Raw genomic sequence first — 25,685 nt, 5'->3', positions numbered from 1 at the left:
GCAATACTGAAATATTGCTCATTTGGCGCAAGAAAATCGAGCACTGTCAGGCTTATCCTTTTTTTAAAAATTTTTTTATAACTGCGGTCAAGCCCCACCTCCTGCGTAGAAGCAGAGTTCAAGCCAGGCGCTAATGCACAGCTACATCGCTGCCGTCCCGCCTGGCGCTCTCGCTCTTTGCTGACGTAATTGCTGCATGAATTCCGATTTGGGAGACTTGACAGTTCAGACCATCGCCCCATTCTGGAAAAATGTGGCCCGGAACGGATTTAAACCACATACGAAAGTGTCACAGATCGGATTTGAAATGGTCCAATTCTATGTGACTTGTCACGTTCAGACCATCAGGTTAATGCCTCACTCGCGTCGGAAAAACACAAAAACTCAGATTTGTGCAATAAGATCTGCGGTATGAACCATAGAATTCTGCTGTCAACTCAAAAGCAAGGATTTTAACCTCTCTCCAGATTTTATTTAGCACCTACTGACCACGGAAAACCGGAGATATGATCCTTTTATTTTCATAATAGGAAATAAGGGCACTCATGCTCTTTGGATGAATGATGCTTCATTTCTGTATTTTTTTCTATTTCTTTGTGCTTCTTTAGCTTAATGTGGTTATGCAGTTGGTTAGTCTTATTCAAAGCATAATGATAACAGTTTAATGTAGACAACTTTTTGCTCGTTACTCACAATGTTACTCATTACTTGAGTATTCTTTTCACCAAATATTTTTTACTTGTACTTGAGTACATTCTTGAATGACTATTTTTACGACTACTTTGGTACTACTACGCAACTCTGCCCGTTATCGACGAACAGTTCTCAAATCTAATTTGCCATCTGCATCGTTAATAAGGTCTTTGCTTACAGCTTGTCTAATGTTGTTGTTTGTCTTACAATGAAGAAAAATGAGGAATTCAAGTGGTATAATGTAGTCAAGTGATATCACATCATCTGCTGCGCTGTGAAGCGAAACATTATCTGCTGCATTCAAACATAACTTGTACCGCAAATGAACCAGGATTGTTACCAGGTTGCATGGCAGTAAATATCCAGGTACAGTCCAAGTAAACGGAACTGGTATGCTCAGCGTAAACCGGGGAAAAAACAAAGGCACATTACCAGACTTGTACATGTCTGAAAGGGCCTTGTCATGTAACATGTAAGCCTCATCGAATGACACATACAAAGGGATTATGCTTTGGTAGTTCAAATGAAAATGATGGGAGCATTGATTAAAATGTAAATGAAAAAATATGCGAATATGCCAGTGTCTCTGTGTTAGTGTGTCTTACAGCAGCATGAGTTCAATGCACTGAGTCAGGTGGTCCCAGGTGTAGCCGGTCAGTAGATGCAGCGCAGAAGTCCAGCTTGGAGAAATCTGCAGGCAAATACGTGATGCTGCGACACATGCAGCAGCAACTTGGGATGGACGGAAGCTGAGGAAAGTGTGGTCTAAACAAATAAAAAACAGAAAGCTTAGTCACTCAGCAAGGTGAGTAAGAAAGTCCAGAACTGACCCGTGAGCATTTATCTCACCTTGCAATGAAACTTCTAGAAAGTAGTGAGTGTATTTGTCCATGAAAGCCTTAGTTTTAGAGAGGGAAGACAGGGGCCAGCCATTGTACAGATCTCCCTCTTGCACAGAGGCATTGAGGTAGTAGTCGATGAAGTGGGCCGGTGTGGGCATGCACAGATTCCAGCCAAAGGTCTCCAGCAGCAGAAGCTCCATTTTAATCAGATCCTTCTTGTTGAGAACCATGTTTAAATTACACATGAATCCCAGCGAGTTCAGTTGCTCTAATTTCGGCACTCTGTCCTCCTTCTCTTCAAATTTACCTGCAAGGAAAAACATTAGGGCTGTCAAACGATTAAAATTTTTAATCGAGTTAATTACAGCTTAAAAATTAATTAATCGTAATTAATCGCAATTCAAACCATCTATAAAATATGCCATATTTTTCTGTAAATTATTGTTGGAATGGAAAGATAAGACACAAGATGGATATATACATTCAACATACGGTACATAAGTACTGTATTTGTTTAGTATAACAATAAATCAATAAGATGGCATTAACATTATTAACATTCTGGTAAATTGATCCATGGATAGAAAGACTTCTAGTTCTTAAAAGATAAATGTTAGTACAAGTTATAGAAATTTTATATTAAAACCCCTCTTAATGTTTTCGTGTTCATAAAATTTGTGAAATTTTCAATCCAAAAATATACTAGTAGCCCGCCATTGTTGATGTCAATAATTACACAATGCTCATGGGTGCTTAAGCCCATAAAATCAGTCGCATCCAAGCGCCAGCAGAGGGCGACAAAACTCCAAAAAACACAAGTAACAAGTTGGCATTGCACTGTGCTGTCATTTCAATCTGTTTGAGCGGGGCATGTGCGTTAATTGCGTCAAATATTTTAACGTGATTAATTTTAAAAATTAATTACCGCCCGTTAAAGCGATAATTTTGACAGCCCTAAAAAACATTGATACATCATCACAGAAGACGGTGTTCTCTTACAGTACGCACACAGGTACACCTGCGGTCAAAAGTTTTGAAACACTGCATTGTTTGTAGAATGGGAAAGATTCTCAAAACATTTGATCGCAGGTGTAAACTTTGAATATATAATGAATCCCTCTTATGTTTTTTTCTTGAAAAGTCATCTATTCGCCGTTCCTAATTTTATATAAGGCGTACACATATTTGGCACCATCTAGCGGCATCTTGATGCCAAGCTAAAATGTTCATATGAACGTATGTTTTATATAATTTTTTATAACATTATATAGCATAAGTTAGTTACACAGTGAAGAATTGGAGAATGTAAAGATAAAAAAATCATCACTCTGTGGTAAATTTTGAGTTTCATGCTATGTTTATGCAAATGCTGTAGCGTACTTTTTAGCGTGGGTCAACCAATGTCCGAAGTGTTAACGGTTTGATCCCAGTGCCATTCACTGTTGAAGTGTCCTTATCAGCAATGAGGTACTTTACGCAAGTATCATAGCAAAGTCAGAATTATGGTATTGTGTCAACGCGAGCATGTTTACACTATCAGGCAAGAAAATGTGAAATGATTATCCTGTAATATGTAGAGGTGGGAATCTTTGGGCACCTAACGATTCGATTACGATTCAGAGGCTTTGATTAAATTATAAATCGAATTGATGCACTGCCCCCCCCCCCCCGCATCCAATGTTTCGTACATTAGTTTCAAAATTGTTCAAAAATTCTCTGTCTAAACCAAAGTATTATTTCATAATTTCAGTATCAAGTTAACAGTTAAAAACTGTAAATAAATTACTCAAGTCCCCATTCTGAATCAGCAGCTTTAAACTACATTCAATTAATTTAATGTGAATCAACCGTTAAAGTTGTTAAAATTGCTCCCGTAATTCCATAATTTCTCTTCTGTCTACTTTCGACATGTGAAAGTTTTAAAACTGTTTCATCATTTAAAGACAGATTCAAGTCAAGATTTTGCCGATTGAGGAGTATTTTAGATAAAAAGTTATTTAGGTTCACTACAACAGAGCCTTTTAGAGAACTCTACTGCTTTAAGATGGCGGCTGTTTACTAACGCCGGCAAGTCTGTCATTTCGCATCTAGCTCTTTATGCATGTTCTAACGGAGCCGTCGTCTGTCATTTCGCATCGAGTTCTACATATATGAGATATCTACCGTAGCGTTACGTGGCCATATGTTTGTAGCAACTAGCAACTGGGAGTTGTTTGTAGCGGCTGTCGACCACAGTCAGGTATTATTGTTTTTTTATCTAGCGGCATGAGTTGAACATATTTACTCGGTCTGTTCCTCATTGCATCCCGAAGACTGCGCTGACTTTGCTTTAGTTCCGCTTTTCCTGGTATAATTCAATAATCGGAATTTGGATGTTTGTGAATCGTTCTCGACTCTTCCACGGCCGAATCACGAATAATCTAAGAATCGGAAATTTCGCATGCCTCTAGTAATATGTCATACAACCAAATTTCAATGCCCAGATTATTTAGTAGTGTAAGCAGTGGCAGTTCTAGGATTTATCTGAAACAAGGGCCAAAATGGGGCGACATGTAACCTCCAGGGGCCAGTGTCACTGCCATCTTTGATCGGTGTTTGTTTTGGTCAACAAGGCAAAACGCAGATTATCCTGCATGTGCCGGTGAAAACATCTTTGCTTGAAAGTTTGTAATAATTCATATTTAATCATTGTTTGTACAAACATACAATACTTGGAGCAATAATTTTAATAACTTTTTTAAAAAGCAATTTAAAACACAAAAAGCAGCATTAATATTTAACATACTCTAGAAACAACATTATCTCATTCTCTCTCACATCAGGAAAGAATAATTCGCCAATTGCCATGCTTTGTGCTAAAATGGGAACAGGGGCACTCCACGGGCCATTCAAATTGGAAAACAGTCACTGAATGTAAAGTCATTGTAAGGGTTAATGAATTAAAGCTAATTTAGACATGCATACTTTCAAATTACCACTGAGAGTCTACACTGTAAGCCTATCTTGATTATATATGTATATCCTGAATGTTTTCGTAAACAGCTAAAATAACAAAACTTGTGTCATTGTCCAAATATTCCTAGGCCTAACTGTATCTCTGAATGACTTCAGATTTTTGATGGATTTTATATCAATTAAGAAGCTTGCTTTCGATTCACTGGTATCTCGTCTTCACAAATGACTACCTGGTTAAATCGATTTTTCGTCACATCGCCAGTATTTAGATTGTGATGGTGTCATTACCCAAAGAAATCCTCCCTTTCTCATGGGTCGTCTAGGTCATATAATCTTGAATTGACTCCAATGAGAGATCATTCAAGTTTATTGAATGGTAAATGAGCAATTACAGCTATGAAAAAGACTTTCTTCCAACAGGCTTAGGCTCATCTCAAAAGAGAAAATGCCTGCTTAACATAAGCGGATAAGCTGACCAACATCTGGCTAAAAAGCAAAGCCATTAAGATACAGTAGCAAGTCAAGGAAGCATCACAATGATGCTTACTAAGGATTATACAACCCATACGCTATCCATGAATAAGTCTGCTTCAGCCTTCATAGTCCTTGCAGACTTTACAGCAGAGGTTCCCAACCTTTTTTGCACCACGGACCGGTGTTATTTGGGTCTTTTTTTCACGGACCGGTGTTCTGACAAATTTTGCAACCCATCAAAAATTGCAAGGATGCGGTTCTGCGCATGCGCGTAACGTTAAACATAATGCAAATTTTGCATAAAGCAAAATGCGCAAATGCAGCGATTCTAAAGTAAACACTACAAACTTTCTTGAAAGAAAGGAAAATTAACTTACATTTGATCATGGAAGGACTTGTAGAAAAGTTCTCCACAGATACATCCTGCCATGTTAGCTGCACACAACTGCACACCGCTCTCACCATTAACGACTTCGCCTTGTCGTTAAGCATTAAGAAGCCCGCTTCACAAAGATACGATGTTGGAAATTGTAGCAAGGTGCTCTCGTAGCGATGTCAGGATATTCCGGAATGACTTTCATACAGAACCTAGGAAGAGTTGTTGTCTCAAATGTACGTTTAATAAGGTCGCCGTCATTTGCGATCTCTATAAGTTGATCCTCCTGCTGCACAGACATGCTCGAATCACTGAGTTTATTCACAAACGGGTCACAAATCCACTCCTTCGCAGTTCGTAGGTCTCCGAGGTTGTAGGCTAGTCAGGTGCCCTTTTCGCAGTAAAAATATCTCCAAAGACGTCTGTTTTCCAGTCATCTTTGCTCATGTGGGGGCTAATATTTCCGGGAACAAATGTGCTGCGCCCGCGACCTAGTAATACGTTATTATCGAGGACAAGCGCTCATAGATATATTATATACACAAACAAGATGTACTGCTAGCGGTCCAATCAATGGATTTCTATGACGACATTCTAATCTATCCCTTAGTATTATATCTACAGTAGATGGGGATATTGGTGTGTTAAGCAGGGGCACAGGGTTAATTCGGCCAGAACGCGGTCGTTATTAAATTATTATTTCTGTGCGGCCTGGTAGCAAATGCGCCACGGACCGGTACCGGTCCGCGGCCCGGCAGATAGGGACCCCTGCTTTACAGCATTGCCATTATGGAGAGCACCCAGCTCAACCAGAGCCATAACACCCCCCACACCCACCACACCCTCATCTCCATAGCAACAGCCCAAAGCCTCAGGGGTCTGTGTGACCAATGAAGAGAGAAGATTCAGCCTTAAATAGTTTAAGAGCCAAAAGAGGGCATGCTTTCAGTTCAAAATTGAGCAGTCAAAGACTATGTATAAATTAAGCCACAGGTTCAATTGTGCACACGGGTCTAATAAAGAAAGAAATCAAAGCTTGAGAATCATTGATATAGTTGAAAAGCTACGCTGTAAACTAAGAAAATCAAGAAAATAGCAACTATGCCATCTTTACTATATATAGTATTTGATCGACCTCATTTACCACATTATCTATGGAGTAGTGCTTCTTTCTACCAAGTGCGAATTTTAGCACTAACCTACTGTTAAGTGGGGGTAGGGGTGTGTAAGTAAGGCAGTCTGAGTGAGGGGGACCTGCAGCTCAACTGGCCAAGGGGGTAATTAGCAGAGAGGCAGTAATGGCGTCTAGCCACCAGAACAGGAAGCACTGCGAGACAAGGCTGTTTACACTCGGCGGCGCTCGTTCCACTTGCCACATTCTGTCACCCTCATATCCTCTGCTTGCAGGGAGCTGTCTACAGCCGGACTGCAATGTCCACACAGACGATGCCGTAAAAAGACATCAATGTCCCTAATCTGCATGTGGCTGAAGTGTCTTTGATCCTGAGAGACACTGAAAGTCAATCTTCCGATTGTGCTCTTGTCTTTTGCTCTCCTTGAGTGGGTAATCAAACATATTAAATACAGTAGCTGTCAGCTTTTAAATAGAAAAAACAAACAAAACAACTAGACACAAACCCATTCATACCGCTTAGAATAGTTTTTGTGCACACTTAATGTAGACGCATAGCTTTTAAAGTGTCAGAACAAAATGTCTTTCCACATACATTATTTTAGCTAACCGGAATCATTTGGCGGCTAGCAAAGTTTTTGTTTAAATTTATACGGTTGATTCTGAAAATAGTCTTGCGTAAACATCCCCTCGTGGTCATCCAAATATATTTTTGGGGAACACTCCTCCAGTAAGGGCTTACCATCGAAATGCCAAAGAGTTTTGGATCAAGATTTTTGTACATTGCGGACAACATCCAATTCGAATAAAATATTATGAAAAAATGGAAAATCTCTTGAGATTCCATTGCTGGTCAGTCCGTCAATTAAAGAGTTTATCTGCTATATTGCAAAACAGTAACTATAGGCGGCAATAATAATTAAGTGTTAAGTCAGTTTTCTTTTTTTCGCAGTATACAATAAATGTGCACCGATTTTATTTAAAGTGTATACAGCTGCACACATACGGTATTTGAAGGCAGATGGCATATAAAGACAAAGGCAGCTTTGTTTTGCTGAGGTAGAACTTGTGCATTCCCAGCCAGTTAGTTCAGCCTACCTGGAATGCAGGCGGCAGGATGATCCTATCTGAAGTCGGCAGCTACGGGAAGTGATATGATTTCAAAATGTTCAACATTAAAGACAGGGGGGCTTAATTAGCAGAGAGGCAGATATACAGGTAGAGTCTCCCCACCAGGCGACTCTTCTTTATCACTCGCATCCACAGGTGATGGTAAATAAAAGAACAGGTTGGGGTTAGAGGTCAGAGGTTAGGAAAAGGCAAGAACAGAATGCAGGACCTCTTTTCAGGTGTGCAGTTAGGGAGGAGGTAGGAGCAGGGAAGGATTAGAACCCCGAGCATTGTTTCTGCTGCTCTACAGCAGATTGCAGGTAACTCTACTCTGAAAAAGATACAGTGCTCAGCATAGAGCAAAGGAACAGTAACTACTAACTAGTACTACTGTACTTAGTACAGTCAGAATTCATCTTTTTTTTTTCTCTATTTCAAGAAAGAAAATATTAATTCTAATGACTACAAACCTCACCTGTCCTTTTCAATTAGAATTGCCTTAAGGGGCTGTTTACACGGAGACGAAAAATATCCTTTTTTTTCCCCCTTTTTTTTCTCTTTTTTTTAAACCGAGTTTTTTAAACCGCGCTCAGCTGGTACCACCTCAAAAATATTGCACGATGCTCTGTTACTATCATTAGTTTCTAAAGAGCAGTAGTCTCACTCAGTGGACATATTTGCCGAATTGTTTAAATTACAGCAGCCGAAAAGCTCAAGGTTACTGAAAACACGTCACTACTGGATCGGGTCGGATCTTGTGACCAAAACAGAGTCTGTCAGATACTCCAAAATAGCCGCTTCAGGCGCTGATACTGAGTATCGGATCAGGACATCAAAAATGAGTACGCATTTAGGCCTGTCGCGATAACAAATTTTAGTGTGCGATAATTATTCTCATAAAGCATTGCGATATGCGGTATTATTGCACCCCCCCACCCCCCAATTTTTTTTAACCAATTTACAATAACACAGTGAGAATGCAGAATATATTAATGGATCAAGTACACCCATTCAAACGCGATAAATATTTACTCTCAAATTCAAAAATACTTTTTAAGAAATCACAACTACAAAGAATAGACCATGCCTCTTAAGTAAAAAACAACAATATTGATACCGCACAGAAACACAGAATAAATAAAATGTGTTAAAAAAAAAAAAAAAATGCACTTAATAACTTAAGCATTTAGGCAAATGAAAACTTTTCCCGTCATAGCTTCTGCAATGGTGTTCCATAGGAATGAAACGATACAGTTAAGTCATGGTTCTGTACGATTTTGGATACGGGGGACAAGATTTTAGATCCGATTCGATACATTTCATGCTCTGTAAAAAAAATAACAATTATATTTTTTGTTTAGTTTTTTTTTTTTTTTTTTTGCTAACGAGCAAAAATTAAATTGCCATCATATAAACATGCATTTTAGTGCATAATATTTATGTGCTTACTTCTTACTGATCTGAAAAAAAATTGTATAAAAGTGCTGAGAACAATCTTTACTGTTTGTAAAGTGAGGCAGGGCACAGTGTTGATTGCTACAGCTCTCTGAGCAGCTAGGTTTACTACATGAGCAAGACATCCTATTTGTGGTCCATCTGTGTCACGTACTGAATTAACAATATTTGCAACATTATCTATAGTCACTGGTATGGATTGATTTGGCCTTCTTAACTTCCATTCAGTCATAACAGTTTAGAATTCATCAATGTAGTATATGGACTGTGTGTCCCATAATCACACTAGGCTCACGTAACCAATGGCATGGGACGTAGCACATCTAGTTTGCCATTTCATTATATCTAGTGTGTGCGCGCATTAAAAAAGTTAGCAAGCGCCGGTGTAGTCACGTCTGCTCATTACTACACAACACCAGCATATGACAAACGACTTTCATAAACAGGACGCGTTTGAAGCAGCTGTTTGTTGTCAAAGCGAGGTTGTTCGTAGCAGCCAAGTCGGTAACAATGTTTTGGCGGACTTCGTTGTAAATATCCGGCGTTGTGCCGAAAAATAGCCGCCCCGTGTGAAATGTCACTCCTGACGGGAGCGCCCACACGTCAACAACACCGGCGCGCCACAGTCACTCCGGAGCACTGACGCGGCCGGTATACTTTGAACAATAGGATATAATGGGAACGATTCGCTCCGGCGCTAGTTTTTGCCGGACCTGGAACGAAGATGCATTTTGCGCAGTTGGTAACGAGGAATCCGAACTTTTAACAGCACGTATGCCGCACGCGCGCACGCGAGGCGATAAATCGCAGCGGAAAAATTACCGCCTTCATTTTTATTTATCGTGCGATAAATGGAATTATTGCATATTGCGACAGACTTATTCGCATTATACTGAACTACTACATTACACTGATACATACTATCAGCTCGAGTTGTTCATTCTTGCACTAGTTGTAAATGTAGTGCTACTTTTGTTTTAGGTTTGCATTTAAGTAGGGATGTCCCGATCGCATATTTTCACCTGATTTTGAGAACTGGACAATACAGTCCCGATCCGATACCGCAAAGTTTTTTTTTTTTTTTAACAAAAGTTCCAAACATGTTACTGTCCCACCGTGCTGGCTTCATAATGTGATGTAATTTTTAAACAAAAATAACATTTTAAATTGCTTGTCTTTATTAAATGCTTCATTGAGTGAATCCACTCAAATCACGCTTTGCTGCTCACGCTGCTGAGAACAGCCACAGCACACTTATGCAAGTTTAACAAATATTGACACATTTGTGCCTTTGATCGTAGAGCTACCAAGCTTCTCTGGCAAGATCAAAGCCACACACCTGTCAATCATCGTTAACTTTAAGTAGCAAACGCGAACTGGACAGTTTGGCCGCACTGCTTGGCAGGAGGGAGGGTGAGAGAGGTGCAGTACGAGTACTAAGCAGAAGAACACATATTTTGTTCATTAAAAACACGATCCTGTCCACACAATTCCGATTCTCTGAAAAATTGCGCAATCAACCAGATTTCCGATCACGTGATCGGATCATGGCATCCCTACATTTAAGAATGTGTATTTATGTTAATTAGAATAAAAGAAAATTAGGTGTACAATACTGTTGATTCAATATACCACAAAATCGTATAGAAACAAAAGCACCAGTAACCAATCCAGCAGACAGTTTAACCAATGAGGTTTCTGCTAAAACTAGCAGCACCTGCCACCAATCAACTGATTACAGTTGTCAAACACCAGATTGGTAAAAAGGTGTCATCTTGTTAGGTTTGAGTGGAAATAGGAACTCCTGCACCCACAGTGGCCCTTTGTGAAACAGTTCAGCGACCCCTGCTGTAGACATTCAAAACGTTTCTCCCCTCGTCATCATATTTATTAATTCAGTAATTCAACATTGTCCAATCAACTATTACTCTCCCCGCTCGCCTCTGGCTTTCAAAAGTGCACATTTTATCGGAAAAGCTGATGAAAGAAGCTGTGGAAATGCAATGAGTTCAACCGCGGAGAAAAGGGAAGGCAAGCGGGAGAAGGAGAGGGAAACTCCCAGGAGATGAGGGTGTGTTAGCCCACGCCATGACCAAGCAGCAAGCATTTAGCGCCGGCCACAGTGGCCAAGGAGCACATGCTGAGCTGGGCAGCAGAGCGGGCGTGCCTGTAAGGCCATGGTGCATCTCCAAAATGTCTTGGATCTCGCGAGCGTGATCAAAAGTACAATAGTGAACAGTACATTAAATAGTGTTTTTCCGCCTTAAAAGTTCTAATATTTTGTAGAGATATTTGGAAATTTGACGTATATCGGTATTTTTTTTAATGCGACCGGCCAATAAAGAAAAAAATCTATTTAAAACTTCGGCTCAGATGATGCCACGCCTCTCTCTGCTGCCAGGTGTCGCCTGCACTAGTATTCACCCCGTCCTCTGATTGTAACATTTACCATTACCATTTAACCAATTTTATTGCACCTTTCAACCTTTTTAAGGTCCTCAAAGCGCTTAACATTATATCCTCATCTACCTACTGGCGACGCAGCGCCAGGAGCAATATGAGGTTTAGTATCTTGCTCAACGATACTTAGATGAGGTCATTAGGACGGAGAATCGAAACCATAAACTCTAGGTTAGGAAACGACTACCACTTAACCACGCCACCTATTATTAGCTATTATTTTCTATTTGTGTGATTCAATAAGCATGCTTTAAGCAATTCAATGAAGTTTAGTGTTTGCAATATTCAATTTTTTGCGTCAATTTTTACTGTCCATCAATATCGGCTCCAAAAATCGGTTATCAGCCCGTCTAACTACTAATAATTGGTAACAGTCCTGAAAAACCCATTTCGGTCGATCTCTTCTATTTTTCTCATGTAATCAATGTTTCTGCATTGACAGCATGTAGTTTATGTAATAAAACACAAAAAAACGCGACTAATTGTGGCAGGAGGATACACAAGGCGGGTTGGTTGACTGCACATCAGTGTTTTTTTTGCCAATGATGACGATAACGAAAATATTTCGTCAGCGAACACTTTTTCATGATGATACGATAACGAGCTAAAAACGTATTTTGGGAGACCAAAACATAACGAGCCTAATGCCAGTTTTCGTCTAACGAGACGAGAACAAGATGAAAATGTGCAATAGTTTCCTTCACATGTTCACATTGAGTGACATTTTAGGTGTAGTTAGCCTGCATCGTAGCAGTGTTTGGTTGTGTCACTCATGTGACATGCCGTGCCCCCCCAATACCTCTCCCCTCACCAGTTCTGTGTCCTCTCCAATCTCAAGGCTTGCACGGTAAGATTTATTTTTTCTTATATTGCCCAGAGAGGATATGAAATGTTGCTTTAGCCTGTAAAGGTCTGTGCTTAGAGATCATCACACAATAAATGTAACTCGTAGTGTTACCATACCATTTGCATTCGCATTAGCATTAGGCTATTGTTAACGACGAGCATCCTCTTAAACTCTCATACAATTACCAAGTTGGCGTCGTACTTGTAGAGGCTACAGTATGTGCTCGTCTTTCAATGTTCATTCGAAATAATAAATTACATGTTTCCAACTAATTTGTTTTTTGAATTTTACAGACAAAAACATTTTTAGCAAACCTCGGCTAAAACTGAAATTAGTCAAGTTTTCATCAACAAAAACTAAATGAAGGCAAACATATTTTGAGATGACTAAATTATGACTGAAACTATTAAGTACTATTGTCAAAAAGACTAAGACAAAAATTAAAAAGGCTGCTAAAAACACCAGTGCTGCACATGCCCAAAATGACATGCCGCATGTGATTGTGTCATCGGAGCAAGAGAGATTGCTGCGATTTCTGTTTATATGGTTTCGGAGCAAGCCAATCGAAACAATCGAATCGTTCCACTTTGGAGCGGCAATCGAAACCTTGCGTCTTTGCTCTTCAGATTTACCATCACCGTCAAAACATGGGGCCAATCCACAACGCTCGTGTTGTGGATTGCTGTCACATCGTCTCTGTGTAAATGGCCCCTCAAACTGAAAAGGTAATCAAGGCCTCCAGAGAATTGTGTGAGTAATGAGATTAATTAGACAAGAAAACTGATTAAGTGCCCAAGCCCAAAGATGACAAATCTATCTATTGTCCATGCGCACAAGAATGATGGCTTAATGAGAACTATGAATTTAAATACAGATGTTTTTTTATTTTTATTTTTTTAGAAATCTTCATTCTGTGCTTCATTCACTTTCTTTTTTCTCTTTAGTGTCAACGTCCATGGAGGAATTTCCTTTGCCTTCTCCACTCCTTTTATTTGCTGCCTCATCTTTCATCAGGAGTGTGAAATTGCTCACAGCTCCATCATAGAATCTCCTTGTTGCCACCCCTGGCTGTGGCGGCTCTCACAATGCAGGTCCAAGTTGACCCTTGACCTTTGATGCTAATGGCCATTGAAATGGCCAGGAAAAATCTAAGATGTGTGTGTATGGATAGGGCTCTGGATCTGCCACTAAGATTATGAATGCTGATCCAATTTAGTTACACATAACAAAACGTTTTTTGCATTTAATGCATTTAAAAAATACATGGGACTGTCTCATACTATTGTCAAACAGGATGCAGCACAGCGAAGAGGGATTCCTTTTGATATACATTTTGTAAGAACCCACTGGGTGGTTCAGTTGCAACATATGCCCCCCTGTTTAACATCAGCCGCTGACCTGCCTTTGAAGTAGAGCTCACTCATTTCCCAACCCCCCAGGGATGGTGGGTTGCTTTCGTTAGCTTCCCTGTCCCAGGACTTGCCAGCTCTGCCTGTCTACGACAAGGTGAGAGAATCAAGTGGAAACAGACCCAGTAGCCAAAGGTAAAAGAACACCACAAAAGACCAGTCGATCCAATCACGTGGCAGCAATTCAAAGCCTTTTAACAGCAAACACTGCCAAGACTATGACTTAAGATGTCTATTGATTGAGTGATCAGCGTTTAAATCCATATAAACGTTCATCACGAGGTAGCCCTGGCAACCAACATGCCATTTAGCAATGTTAGCTTAAGTCTGCACCATACAGGCACACAATCTCCCTGCGCTCAGTCTGTCTTCCCATCCCCCTCTATGAGGAGGGTCTGGCTGCATGTCCTGCTTGCATTGACAAGCTTTTGTTTGAGGCCTGACTCAGGGAGCATATGGCAGGTGCCCCTCAGCCCTCAGTTCCTCCCCACCCCGGGGGCACAGAAGCCTGTGGATGTGCAATGTGTATTGTCAATCTCCCACAGTTTAATACGATGCTCCTTTTATTTGCTATTCGGAAATAGTGTTTGTTAGTAAAACACAATCCTAATCAACAATCTAATTGAACCCATATAATAAAGATGGATGAAATACCTTCCATTACCAAGAAAATAAAATTCAGAGCGATCGACACTGTCACTTTTTTTGTTTATTCTTTTTTAATTTGTATAATTCATTTTCATTTCTAATATTGTGGTTATTAACTTGTAACACTTTCACTTAGTGGATCAGTAAAGGATTATCCTTCTTTATTTATTCACATTATGCTGATCAACAAGACTGCAATTTAAAACTAAATAAACAAATGTACGACTCGGTGTTGTTTAGCATTGAATATGACTGTTATTACCAGTCAATGTATTTAATCTTTTTCAACAACTCATTTTTGGAGCCTGGTTGCATGATCATTCCAGGACATCACATCCTTTAGATAAGAGGTTAGTTGACATTCCTAAGGAATGTTAGAGGGAAACAGCAAGGTCCCAAAATAAATGCTTCCAACAGTCAATAACACTTATTCCCAGGGGGTCTTGAAAATCAGACTATAATCTTACTACAGCAAAAGAAGATCATCTATTAACAAACATCCACCCAGAAAAACACAATAGTTTAAGTAACAGGATTAAGCTGTGACTACTACTGGGAGGCACAAAGGAGGCAGCAATTTATTAACCAGAACATTTTTAAGAAAGGATGAATGTGGCTCTCAAAGGCAGTATGGTATAGGGGGGCAGTTCGATATCTCAGCAAGATTCCAAGGCAAACTCAGGACAAATAAAGCGGAAGACAACTCAGACAAGCCTTCATCAATCATGTCGGGGAGAACCTGGAGAAGGCCGTAGAGCATAAAGAAAATCTGCTCCGTAACACAAACACAATCAAAAGATTCCATTGGAAAATACAGAAATGATTCCTAACCAGGTTGGCTTGACAAAATCAATGTTATTCTTGAAGAATTTCTTTTAAACACAACCATACAATACCAAAAAGACGACAATGCAAAGCCCAGCCGAGAGTCATTATTCACTTACACGCGTATGCTGCACAAGCCCTACAGATTGGTGCTCATCACTTCACTTTTGGGGCCAATTAATTACCAATGATGCCAGAGGTGGCATTAATGTACAACAGGAAACTTGCAACCAGTTCATCACCAAACAATAAAAAATATATATATATATTTTTTTACTAATAGCTGAAAATGTGAGCACTGTAAGCATACAGTATTACTGCTGTTTCAGGGTTTAACTGCAGTGTTAGCTGGCATATTGAAAATAGCAACAGCAAAAAGAAAGGATACGATTGGAGACTAGATTTTTGTAAAGCTGTGGATCGCTTAATTGTGAACCCATTTACCAAAGAGAATACATTCCGCCGGTGTTCTTTTCGTCAACGATGACGATAACTAAAATATTTCGTCAACGAACACTTTTCCATGACGATGGACCAGACAATAACGAGCTAAAAACGCGTTTTAGGACACTAAAACATAATGAGATGAACAGCTTTCGTCTGAAGAGACGACAACAAGATGAAAATGCGCAATAGTTTCTGTCACATGTTCACAATGTGGGACATTTTATATGCAGTTAGCCTGCATCAAAACAGTGTATGGTTGTGTCACTCATTTGAAGTACTGCGCCCCAACCCGAAATAGCTAGTGTCTTATCCTCTCAATGTTTGCACACATGGTATGATTTGTTTTCTTACCTTGGCCAGAGAGAATATGAAATGTTGCCTTAACCTTTTAAAGGTCTGTGCTGAGTGATCATCACACACTAAATGTAACTCTTAGTGTTAGCATAGCATCCACATTTGCATAAACATTAGCAAAATGCTAACAGTGAGAGTCCTCTTAAAACTCTCGGGACAATTTTTTTTTTTTTTTTTTTTTTCTACATACAGTTCGTGGCATTCAGGGTGGTATAATTAATTGAAAATAATGTACTGTTTTCCTGCTGAGTGTCTATCACCAAGTTGGCATTGTCCTTGTAGACGTAGAAATTGTAGATGTAGAAATATGTGCTCCTCTGTCAATATTTATTTGAAATAGTTGGAAACCTTTATTTATTTATTTTTTGAGTAACTATTTTTAATTTTACAGATGAAAACGTTTTTAGTAAACGTCAACTTTAACAAAATTAGTGGAGTTTTCGTCAACAAAAACAAGACGAAAAACACGTTTTGAGATGACTAAAATATGACTAGCTCTAATAAGTATTATGGTCCAAAAGACTGACTAAGACTAAATTTAAAAGGGCTGCCAAAAATAACACTGCATTCCGCTGTGATAAACCTGCAAACAGCAGAAAATCAGTTGCGAACCTCACACAAAATGTTTTGGTTTTTTATTTTTTCCAATACAGTTCAACACTATCTACACACTTAAGATTTTTTAGACGGACAAGTTTTAAATGTTACGCTTTTTGAACTCAGCAAAAACTTGATCACAGAAAAAAAAGTATTCAATTCAATAAAACTTCATTTAGAAAGTACCGATGGGCTACATTCATAGTGCAGGTCAAATGTTTCTTTGCACATACTAGTATATCTTCTCACGCTGTTTGAAACGTCAAATTCTAATTTGTCGTGGGCTCATTTATATGTGAATATGAATCTGATATCTATCAGACGCTTCTGCAGTATAAACTCACACCCGTATGTGTGCAAACTATACATTATCAACCAGTGACAAACATTACCACTCTTTGACAGAAAAAAAACGACAGATGCAAATGGAACAACGGTGGAGAAAATACCTTTTCCTCCTTGATGCCACAAGTGAAGCTGTAAGATTGAGAAAATATTGCTTCCGGTAACATAAAAGATTTCCCAAACAGACCATATTTACTTCCGTAAACACAGTGACACATGATGTCGTGTTACGGTGAACATAAGTCACATGACCAGTGTTGTTAATTTTACTTTAAAATAGTAATTAATTACAGTTACAAATTACTTCTCCCAAAAAGTAATTGCGTTAGTAACTCAGTTACCTGAATGTAAGAGTAATTAGTTACTTGGCAAAGTAACTAGTGATAATTTTTTTTCTCAAAAAAAAAAAACAAACAAACAAAAAAAAAAGGTCTCACAATGTGAAGTTTAAAGGATTTGGGGGACAATTGGCCCTAGCCCAATTCTTTACCCTCCACTTAACTAGACACAAGGGTATTGCGATAACTAGCTAGTAACCTTTGCTATGTGTGGAAGTCATTTAAAGTTGTGAATCAACCGTTAAAGTTGTTAAAATTGCTCCCGTTATTGCATTAGTTCCCTTCTGTCTATTTTAAACATGTGTAAGTTTTAAAACTGTTTCATCATTTAAAGATAGATTTAAGTTAAGATTTTGCCGATTTAGAAGCATTTTAGATTTAAAAAAAAAAAAAAAAAAAGTTACTTAGGTTCGCTAGGAAGGATCTCTACATCAGGGCCTTCCTGAGAGGTCTACTGCTTTAAGATGGCGGCTGTTTACTAACGCATGTAGTCCTTAAAACATGTTGGCAATGCAGCTGTGTCAGTTTTTGTATCTAGTTCTATAATATGATATCTACCGTGTCATGTGGGCGTAGTTTGTCGGCGCTGGCTACAGTCAGGTATTATTGGAGCCACCTAGCATCGCGGTTGCAACGGCGTCTTCCCCACTGCTGCTCTGCTCTCGTCCCCGTGAGTCCGTTTCTCTCAGACTTTTTTTATTCAACCAACTTAGTAACGCATAGTAACGCACGCCTTTCCCGCCTCAGTAACGGTAACGGCGTTGCCAAGATGAGAAAAGTAATTAATTAGATTACTCATTGCTGAAAAAAATAACGCCGTTAGTAACGCCGTTATATTGTAACGCCGTTATTAACAACACTGCACATGACAAAAGCATTCTGCTCATCTGGAAGTCGCTTTGTTTTTTTTGTTTTTTTGCAATGCAAATGGCTACACATAAACTTCAGAATTAACAAAAAAAATGACGTGGGCATCGCGCACTGCTGTGTGAACAAACAGGTCAGGCCTTTGCAAGTGTATGAGGCGGGACCTGTTGGAGTATCGTGATAAATCTGCGAGCCTTAATGGGTGTCTGGGCATAAACTGTGGATGACAGCATATTTTTTTTGTGCTCACTGAGTTTTAATATTCTACCAGCATTCTAATAAACTGCTGGCATTAATATAAGAAAAGAAAACACGTGAAAGGAGGGTTTTCGAGCATTGAATTGTGTTATCGCCAGGGAATGTTACAATTGTTATGTATTTTCTTCTTTCATTTGCGGTGCTGAGTCACGTTGTTTTCGTCAAGGACGGCGTTAACGAAAATATTTAATCAACAAAAGATTTTTTCATGACGATAACGAGCTAAAAGTGTGCTTTGGGAGACCAAAACGTAACGAGATGATTGCCAGGTTTCGTCCGACAAGACGGAAATGCGTAATAGTTTCCATCATATGTTCACAATTTGTGACGTTTTTATTTGTAGTTAGCCTAATCGTAGCAGGGGTTGGTTGTGTCACTCGTGACATGCTGCGCCCCCTCCCCCCGGCCCTTCCCGACTCACCAGTGTGTCGTCTCCAGTCTCCTTGCACACACAGTAAGATTTATGTTCTTGACCATAGAGAATACGCAATGTTGCTTTAGCCTCTGTGCTTACTTTGCTGAGTGTTAATCAGACACTAAATGCAACTCGTAGCATTAGCATAGTATTCGCGTTGGCATAAGGCTAATGCTAATGGCGAGCGTCCTCTTAAACTCTCAGACAACTTTTATACGTACAGTTCGTGGCGTGGGTATAATTACTTGAAAATTATTTACTGTTTTCCTGCTGAGTGTGTTTTATCACCAAATTGGTGATAGATGCTATACTAGTAATATGTGCTCCTCTGTAAATGTTCATTCGAAAGTTAGAAACATTTATGTATTTATTTTTGGAGTATATATTTTTTTATTTTACAGATGAAAACATTTTTCAAATGAAATTGGTCTTGAGTTTTCGACAAACAAAACTAAGACAAACACATTTTGAAATATGACTAAAACTAATAAGTATTATCATCCAAAAAAGACTGACGAAAATTAAAAGGTCTGCCAAAAACAACACTGCAGAGTTCTATTCTATTCTATTCTACAGGGGTTTGACAAAATAATGAAAACACCTTAAAAAAATCAACAAAAACTCAATTTAATATGGTATAGGTCCGCCTTTTGCGACGATTACAGCCTCAATTCGCCGAAGTATTGATTCTCATACAACTTGAAAATTGTTTCTAAATATATTTTAAGCCAGGGGTTTTCAACCCAGTCCTCAAGGCACACTGTGGGTCCTGGTTTTTGTTCCAGCCGATCCAGCAGAGACAGTTGAACCAATGAGGCTTCTGCTAAAACAAGCCACACCTGACTGCAATCAACTGATTGCACTTGTAAAACACCAGATTGGGGAAAAAGTGTTGTCATCTTGTTTGGTAAGAATGAAATCCTGCACCCACAGTGTGCCTTAGTGGAATAGGTTGGGGACCCCTGTTTTAAGCCATTCTTTGGTTAAAATACCCTCTAACTCTTTTAGAGATGATGGTGGTGGAAATCGACATCTTAATCAAATCTCTAAAACTGACCATAAATGCTCAATAATGTTGAGGTCTGGGGATTGTGCCGGCCTTACGAGATGCTCAACTTCATTAGAATGCTCCTCATGCTATTCTTTAAAAAATATGTTCAATGATAATGATGCCAAAATGTTAGGTGTTTCCATTATTTTGTCTAACCCCTGTACGTGAATTATGAAGGTATGGCCGGACTTACTGGCTAAGAGCAGACAAGACAGGGCAATAACATAAAGCTGCTTGACAGCCACATCGTAATGATCCATGAAGAGGTCCAGCAGGTAGACGGCCAGGTGGCGTGCTGTGGGGCACAACTGGTAGCGATTACTCAGGATGGCCAACAAGTCTGCAAAGTAGCGGCGCATGCCAATCTGTGGCGAATGGGCTCGGTAGACTGGCAACTTGAGCTCCTGGTGAAGAGAGGGAAAGAATATGTAAACGTATGGTTGTTAGTGGTACCAAGGTGGTGGAGAAATATGGGTGTCGTAAACTATATGCTTGATAACAGTGAGTTACACTTATCTGCTGACAGGGTTTACGGGTGTGGGGAGAGGTGCTGTGGTGTTAGACCAGGGGTGGGCAAACCGGTCCTCAAGGGCCGCAGTGGGTCCTGGTCTTTGTTCCAACTGAGCCAACACAGATAGCTTAACCAATAAGGTTTCAGCAGAAATGAGAAGCACCTGACTCCAATCGACTGATTGCACTTGTAAAACAGCAGATTGGTGAAAAGGTGTCCTCTTAATGGGTTGCAACAAAAACCCGCACCCACTGCGGCCCTTTGTGGAATAGTTTGCCCACCCCTGTGTTAGACAATACTAATAATTCATATATAACTCCAGTCACATCATTTCAAGATAATTGTGCCAGCTCGTTTCAATCACAATTACACTGCGCATGTTGCAGATAGTAAGTAATAATTTGGGTCAATAGAGAGGTTTCAGAGTACCGGGTATTGGGCAAGCGTGTTGGTGTCCGTCTGGTTTTTTGGGAGGCATGTGGGGGGAGTCCTTCTCTGGGATGAAGAAGTGAATAGGATTACGTTTCACCCCTAGCACATCTCCTATTCATGTCCAGTTAGCAGCATGAGTTTCAAAGTGGAAGAAAGAACCTCAGGAGTACTAGTATTGAAACGGCCTCAGTTGCTCCTCAATCAAACACAGATAAAAAGAACACAATCCTCCAGTTTCTGCATCTTCCCCAGATTATTAAAGAGAAGCCTTGCTTTTTACAAACTCGCATAAGAGCTACGAAAGTCCCACTTAACTGCTAATGGCAGAAAATATTTGTGCTTTCAAAAATATTTTGCTCACTGAGAATCCCAGTAAAAACATCGGCTTAGATTTTGATTTATTTGGAGATTATGTATTGCAAGCGTAATCCCATTTGAAAATAGTAAAGGGTTTTTACGGGAGAAAAAAAAAATCGGATGGTTGTTCGAGTGCGAACGTGCATTGGAGTGAACACATTGCATAATTTAAATTGCTACGGGGGCAAAATTTACACACAGGCAGGGTTTGACAAACTGTCACCTATTTATTTTGAATGCCATTAGAAAAACAACCCAAATCCTCAGAGTTACTCTTCAATCGAATCCAAAAATAAACAGTGCCCTCAGCTCACCACCCCCCAAATCCACATAAAACAACTCCACCCCCTGTGCCAGAATCAACCATACCTTCCAGTCCGCCCCAAACTCTCCTCCCACTGCTTCAGTCCCAGCCTCCAGTCCATCTGTCTGTCTAGGGGTACAAGGGATGCAGGAAAACTGGGGTGTGTGCAAAAGAGGGGGGTCAGTCTTAAGAGTTGTGGAGGCGTGTAGTGGGGGAGCGGAGAGGTGCCTTTGTGGGAGACCCGCACCATAATTAAGAATTCCACAGCTGCCTCTGGCTGATTTGCATGTCTGATAATTCGCCACATGCTCCACAGTGCCACTATCTCCCACATCAGGGCATTAGCACCACAGCAAACGTCATTAAGACTGGAAGAAACTGTGAGGGGGGAGGGGGGGCACCATGTAAGATACCCGAACATTGCATGAAGGGGTTTTAAATGCACCAAATTCAACTATAGTTTTTTTGTACACAATCTTGTAATTACACATATACAATGAACAGCTGGATAGGTTGATGTTGCTATTTGTGTATGAAGCCAGTCGGTCATTGTCCGGGACGATATACACTCTTAGTGATTCATTTATATTGCTTGATAGATAAATTGGATAGGCAATGATCCAGTCAAATCGAGCAAACATTTTATACAGTGGGGCAAATAAGTATTTAGTCAACCACTAATGGCCACTAATGGTCTAATTACTCAGGCTTTAGTTTTTATGACCTGTTTTTATTGTAAAATGGCTACTTTGGCCACTGCACATTCGAATAAAAACTAATCTTTTTAACAAAATGGCATATACAGTGGGGCAAATAAGTATTTAGTCAACCACCAATTGTGCAAGTTCTCCCACTTGAAAATATTAGAGAGGCCTGTAATTGTCAACATGGGTAAACCTCAACCATGAGAGACTGCATGTAGAAAAAAAAAAACCGAAACTGACAATTGTTTGATTTTTAAAGAATTTATTTGCAAATCATGGTGGAAAATAAGTATTTGGTCAATACCAAAAGTTCATCTCAATACTTTGTTTTGTAACCTTTGTTGGCAATAACTGAGGCCAAACGTTTTCTGTAACCTTTCACAGGCTTTTCACACACTGGTGCTTGTATATTCCTCGATGCAGCTCTCCTCTAGAGCAGTGATGTTTTGGGGCTGTCGTTGGGCAACACGGACTTTCAACTCCCTCCACAGATTTTCGATGGGGTTGAGATCTGGACACTGGCTAGGCCACTCCAGGACCTTGAAATGCATCTTACGAAGCAACTCCTTTGTTGCCCTGGCTGTGTGTTTGGGATCATTGTCATGCTGAAAGACCCAGCCACGTCTCACCTTCAATGTCCTTGCTGATGGAAGGAGATTTTCACTCAAAATCTCTCGATATATGGACCCATTCATTCTTTCCTTTAAACAGATCAGTCGTCCTGGTCCCTTTGCAGAAAAACAGCCCCAAAGCATGATGTTTACACCCCCATGCGTCACAGTGGGTATGGTATTCTTCAGATGCAATTCAGGGTTCTTTCTCTTCCAAAAACAATAACCTGTGTTCCTACCATAAAGTTCTATTTGGGTTTCATCTGACCGTAACACATTCTCCCAGTCCTCTTCTGGATCTTCCACATGCTCTCTAACGAACTGCAGACGGGCCTGGACGTGTACTGGCTTCAGCAGGGGGACACGTCTGGCAGTGCAGGATTTGAGTCCCTGGCGGCGCATTGTGTTACTGATAGTAGCCTTTGTTACTGTGGTTCCAGTTCTCTGTAGGTCATTCACTAGGTCCCCCGTGTGGTTCTGGGATTTTTGCTTACCTTTCTTGTTATCATTTTGACGCCACAGGGGGAGATCTTGCATGGAGCCCCAGATCGAGGGAGATTATCAGTGGTCTTGTATGTCTTCCATTTTCTAATAATTGCTCCCACAGTTGATTTCTTTACACCAAGCATTTTACCTATAGGGAATGGGACGTACTACGTCATTGTTTGGACCCGCCTCCATGCTGGCAATATAATTCACTTCCGGGCCGGCAGAGTCAATGCGGATTGTAACGTGTGATAGTGCTAAACTAACTCTTTCGGTGTTTTAGAAAGAAAATATGGGTGCTTTATTGTTGCGTTACCGGGTGCAACAGCGTCTCCTACGACAAAAAAAGGGGTGAGGAAAAATGGACTCACTTTTCACCGTTTTCCTGCATGGAGGACCAAATATCAGATCACGAAGGTACGACGGATGGCTGGATTGCAGCGGTTCGTCGGAAAAGCATTTCTTATGATCATATTTCTGCTGGAATGAGAGTGTGTTCCTGTCATCTCTACTCTTGTAAGTTGAACGATTTATCCACTTTTGGTTTCAATACGTTTTTGTTTTTTTACACCGTTGTGTAAATCTGCCTCGGTAGCAATGCTCGCCTACTACGACTCCCCTACCTGTTGTGTTCCTAGGTAAACCTGCTGACAACACATCCCGATTGGTCACCATCTCTCTTCTTGGATCATTTGACAAAGAAAATTTGTTCAATGGAGTGGTTCCATTTGTCCTGTGTCGGACTCAAACAAGCCCCTGCAGCAGACGCCATCTGGGTCTGCCCTTCTCGTCGATGAACTGCGGGCTTTTAACTTGTGAAAATGCAAGAACTTTAATGCACATATTTATTCTGCCTGGCTATTTAACTATGGCCAGTGACGTTTTTTTTAATTTTTTTTTTTTTTAACCACTTTGACAAAGACACCTTTCATTGTAATGTTGAATTTATATATTCTATTATTATTTTTAAATTATAATATTCTTATTTGCACTTATGTAGACTTTAGACTGTCAATTCAAATAGTGTTGGAAAAGTTGCAATACCTAAAATAGAAATGCAAGAACTGTAAAGTACATATTTATACACCTTTATTTACCTAAGGCCACTGGATGTTTTTTAACTGCTTTGAAAAATACAGGTTTTGTTTTGATCTTGTATTTATATAGTATATAGCTTTTTATAATGTATTATGTATTATAATATTTGCTGCCCCCTGCCAGAGTGTGGGCCATTTTGTACTAAAATGATTTTAAACTGTCAGTTCAAATACTGTGTTGGAGACTAGTACTTGCAATACTTAAAATGGAAATGCAAGAACTTTAAAGCACATATTTATCCTGTCTGGCAATTTACCCAAGGCCAGTAAATAGTGTTTTAAACTGCTTTGACAAAGACACGTTTATTGTGATCTTGTATTTGTGTATTACTTATAATTATATAATATTTGCTGCCACCGTCAGAGGGTGGGCCTTGTTTGCACTAATTTAAAGATTTTAAACTGTCAATTCAAATATCGTATTGGAGAAATTGCATTACTTGAAATAAATCTATTGCAACTTATCAGTCCCAGTTCTTGTCTACAACACTGTCCAAAAATTGTCAATGCATATTCCAAATAGAATAACAAAATTAAGTCACCTGACTTTGTAATTATTACACCTGTTTATTATGAAGACCTGAAGTAAACAGCAAGCAGTTACAGTTTGTCAAGAAGTTGTTCAAGTCATGTTTTGGTATTCATATTTTATTGACTTTTCATAACACTTGGGATCGTGTTTGTAAGAGCAGAGCAAACTGAAGTTTCAGCGTGCACTCTTCGCCTTTCCAACCTCTCAACGCTCCGATGTGGTGCGCTTGACCTCAGAATAACCCAAGAAGAGATATGGTGACCAATCGGGATGTGTTGTCAATATTTCATATGCAGGTTTTCCTAGTAACACAACAGGTAGGTGATGAGGAGGAGTAGGTTAGCATTGCTACCGAGGCAGATTTACACAACAGTAAAGAAAAAAACAAAAAACGTATTGAAACCAAAACGGATAAATCGTTCAACTTACAAGAGTAGAGATGAGGGGAATACACTCTCATTCCAGCAGAAATATGATCATAAGAAATGCTTTTCCGACGAACCGCTGCAATCCAGCCATCCGTCGTACCTTCGTGATCTGATATTTGGTCCTCCATGCAGGAAAACGGTGAAAAGTGAGTCCATTTTTCCTAACCCCTTTTTTTGTCGTAGGAGACGCTGTTGCACCCGGTAACGCAACAATAAGCACCCATATTTTCTTTCTAAAACACCGAAAGAGTTAGCTTAGCACTACCACACGTTACAATCCGCATTGACTCTGCCGGCCCGGAAGTGAATTATATTGCCAGCATGG

At 39.8% G+C, this 25,685-nt stretch overlaps 1 protein-coding gene across 3 annotated transcripts in view; it reads right to left on the bottom strand.

Moving 5' to 3' along the window:
• ccnjl (cyclin J-like) overlaps positions 1–25,685 on the bottom strand; it is a 46,154-nt gene that overhangs the window by 7,411 nt on the left and 13,058 nt on the right. For 2 of the 3 annotated variants that reach the window (XM_057850360.1, XM_057850359.1), the window contains exons 3-5: positions 20,092–20,302; positions 1,543–1,842; positions 1,299–1,458 (exon numbers count right to left, since the gene is read on the bottom strand). In XM_057850360.1, the coding sequence (XP_057706343.1) occupies positions 1,299–1,458; positions 1,543–1,842; positions 20,092–20,302 (671 nt within the window). The remainder of the gene's footprint in view (positions 1–1,298; positions 1,459–1,542; positions 1,843–20,091; positions 20,303–25,685) is intronic. The other variant, XM_057850361.1, reaches the window with a different exon arrangement.

The sequence above is a fragment of the Corythoichthys intestinalis genome, chromosome 11, assembly GCF_030265065.1.
Source record: "Corythoichthys intestinalis isolate RoL2023-P3 chromosome 11, ASM3026506v1, whole genome shotgun sequence".
Lineage (NCBI taxonomy): Eukaryota > Metazoa > Chordata > Actinopteri > Syngnathiformes > Syngnathidae > Corythoichthys > Corythoichthys intestinalis.
Note: the sequence above shows the minus strand (reverse complement) of the source record. Positions and strands in the feature narration are given on the sequence as shown.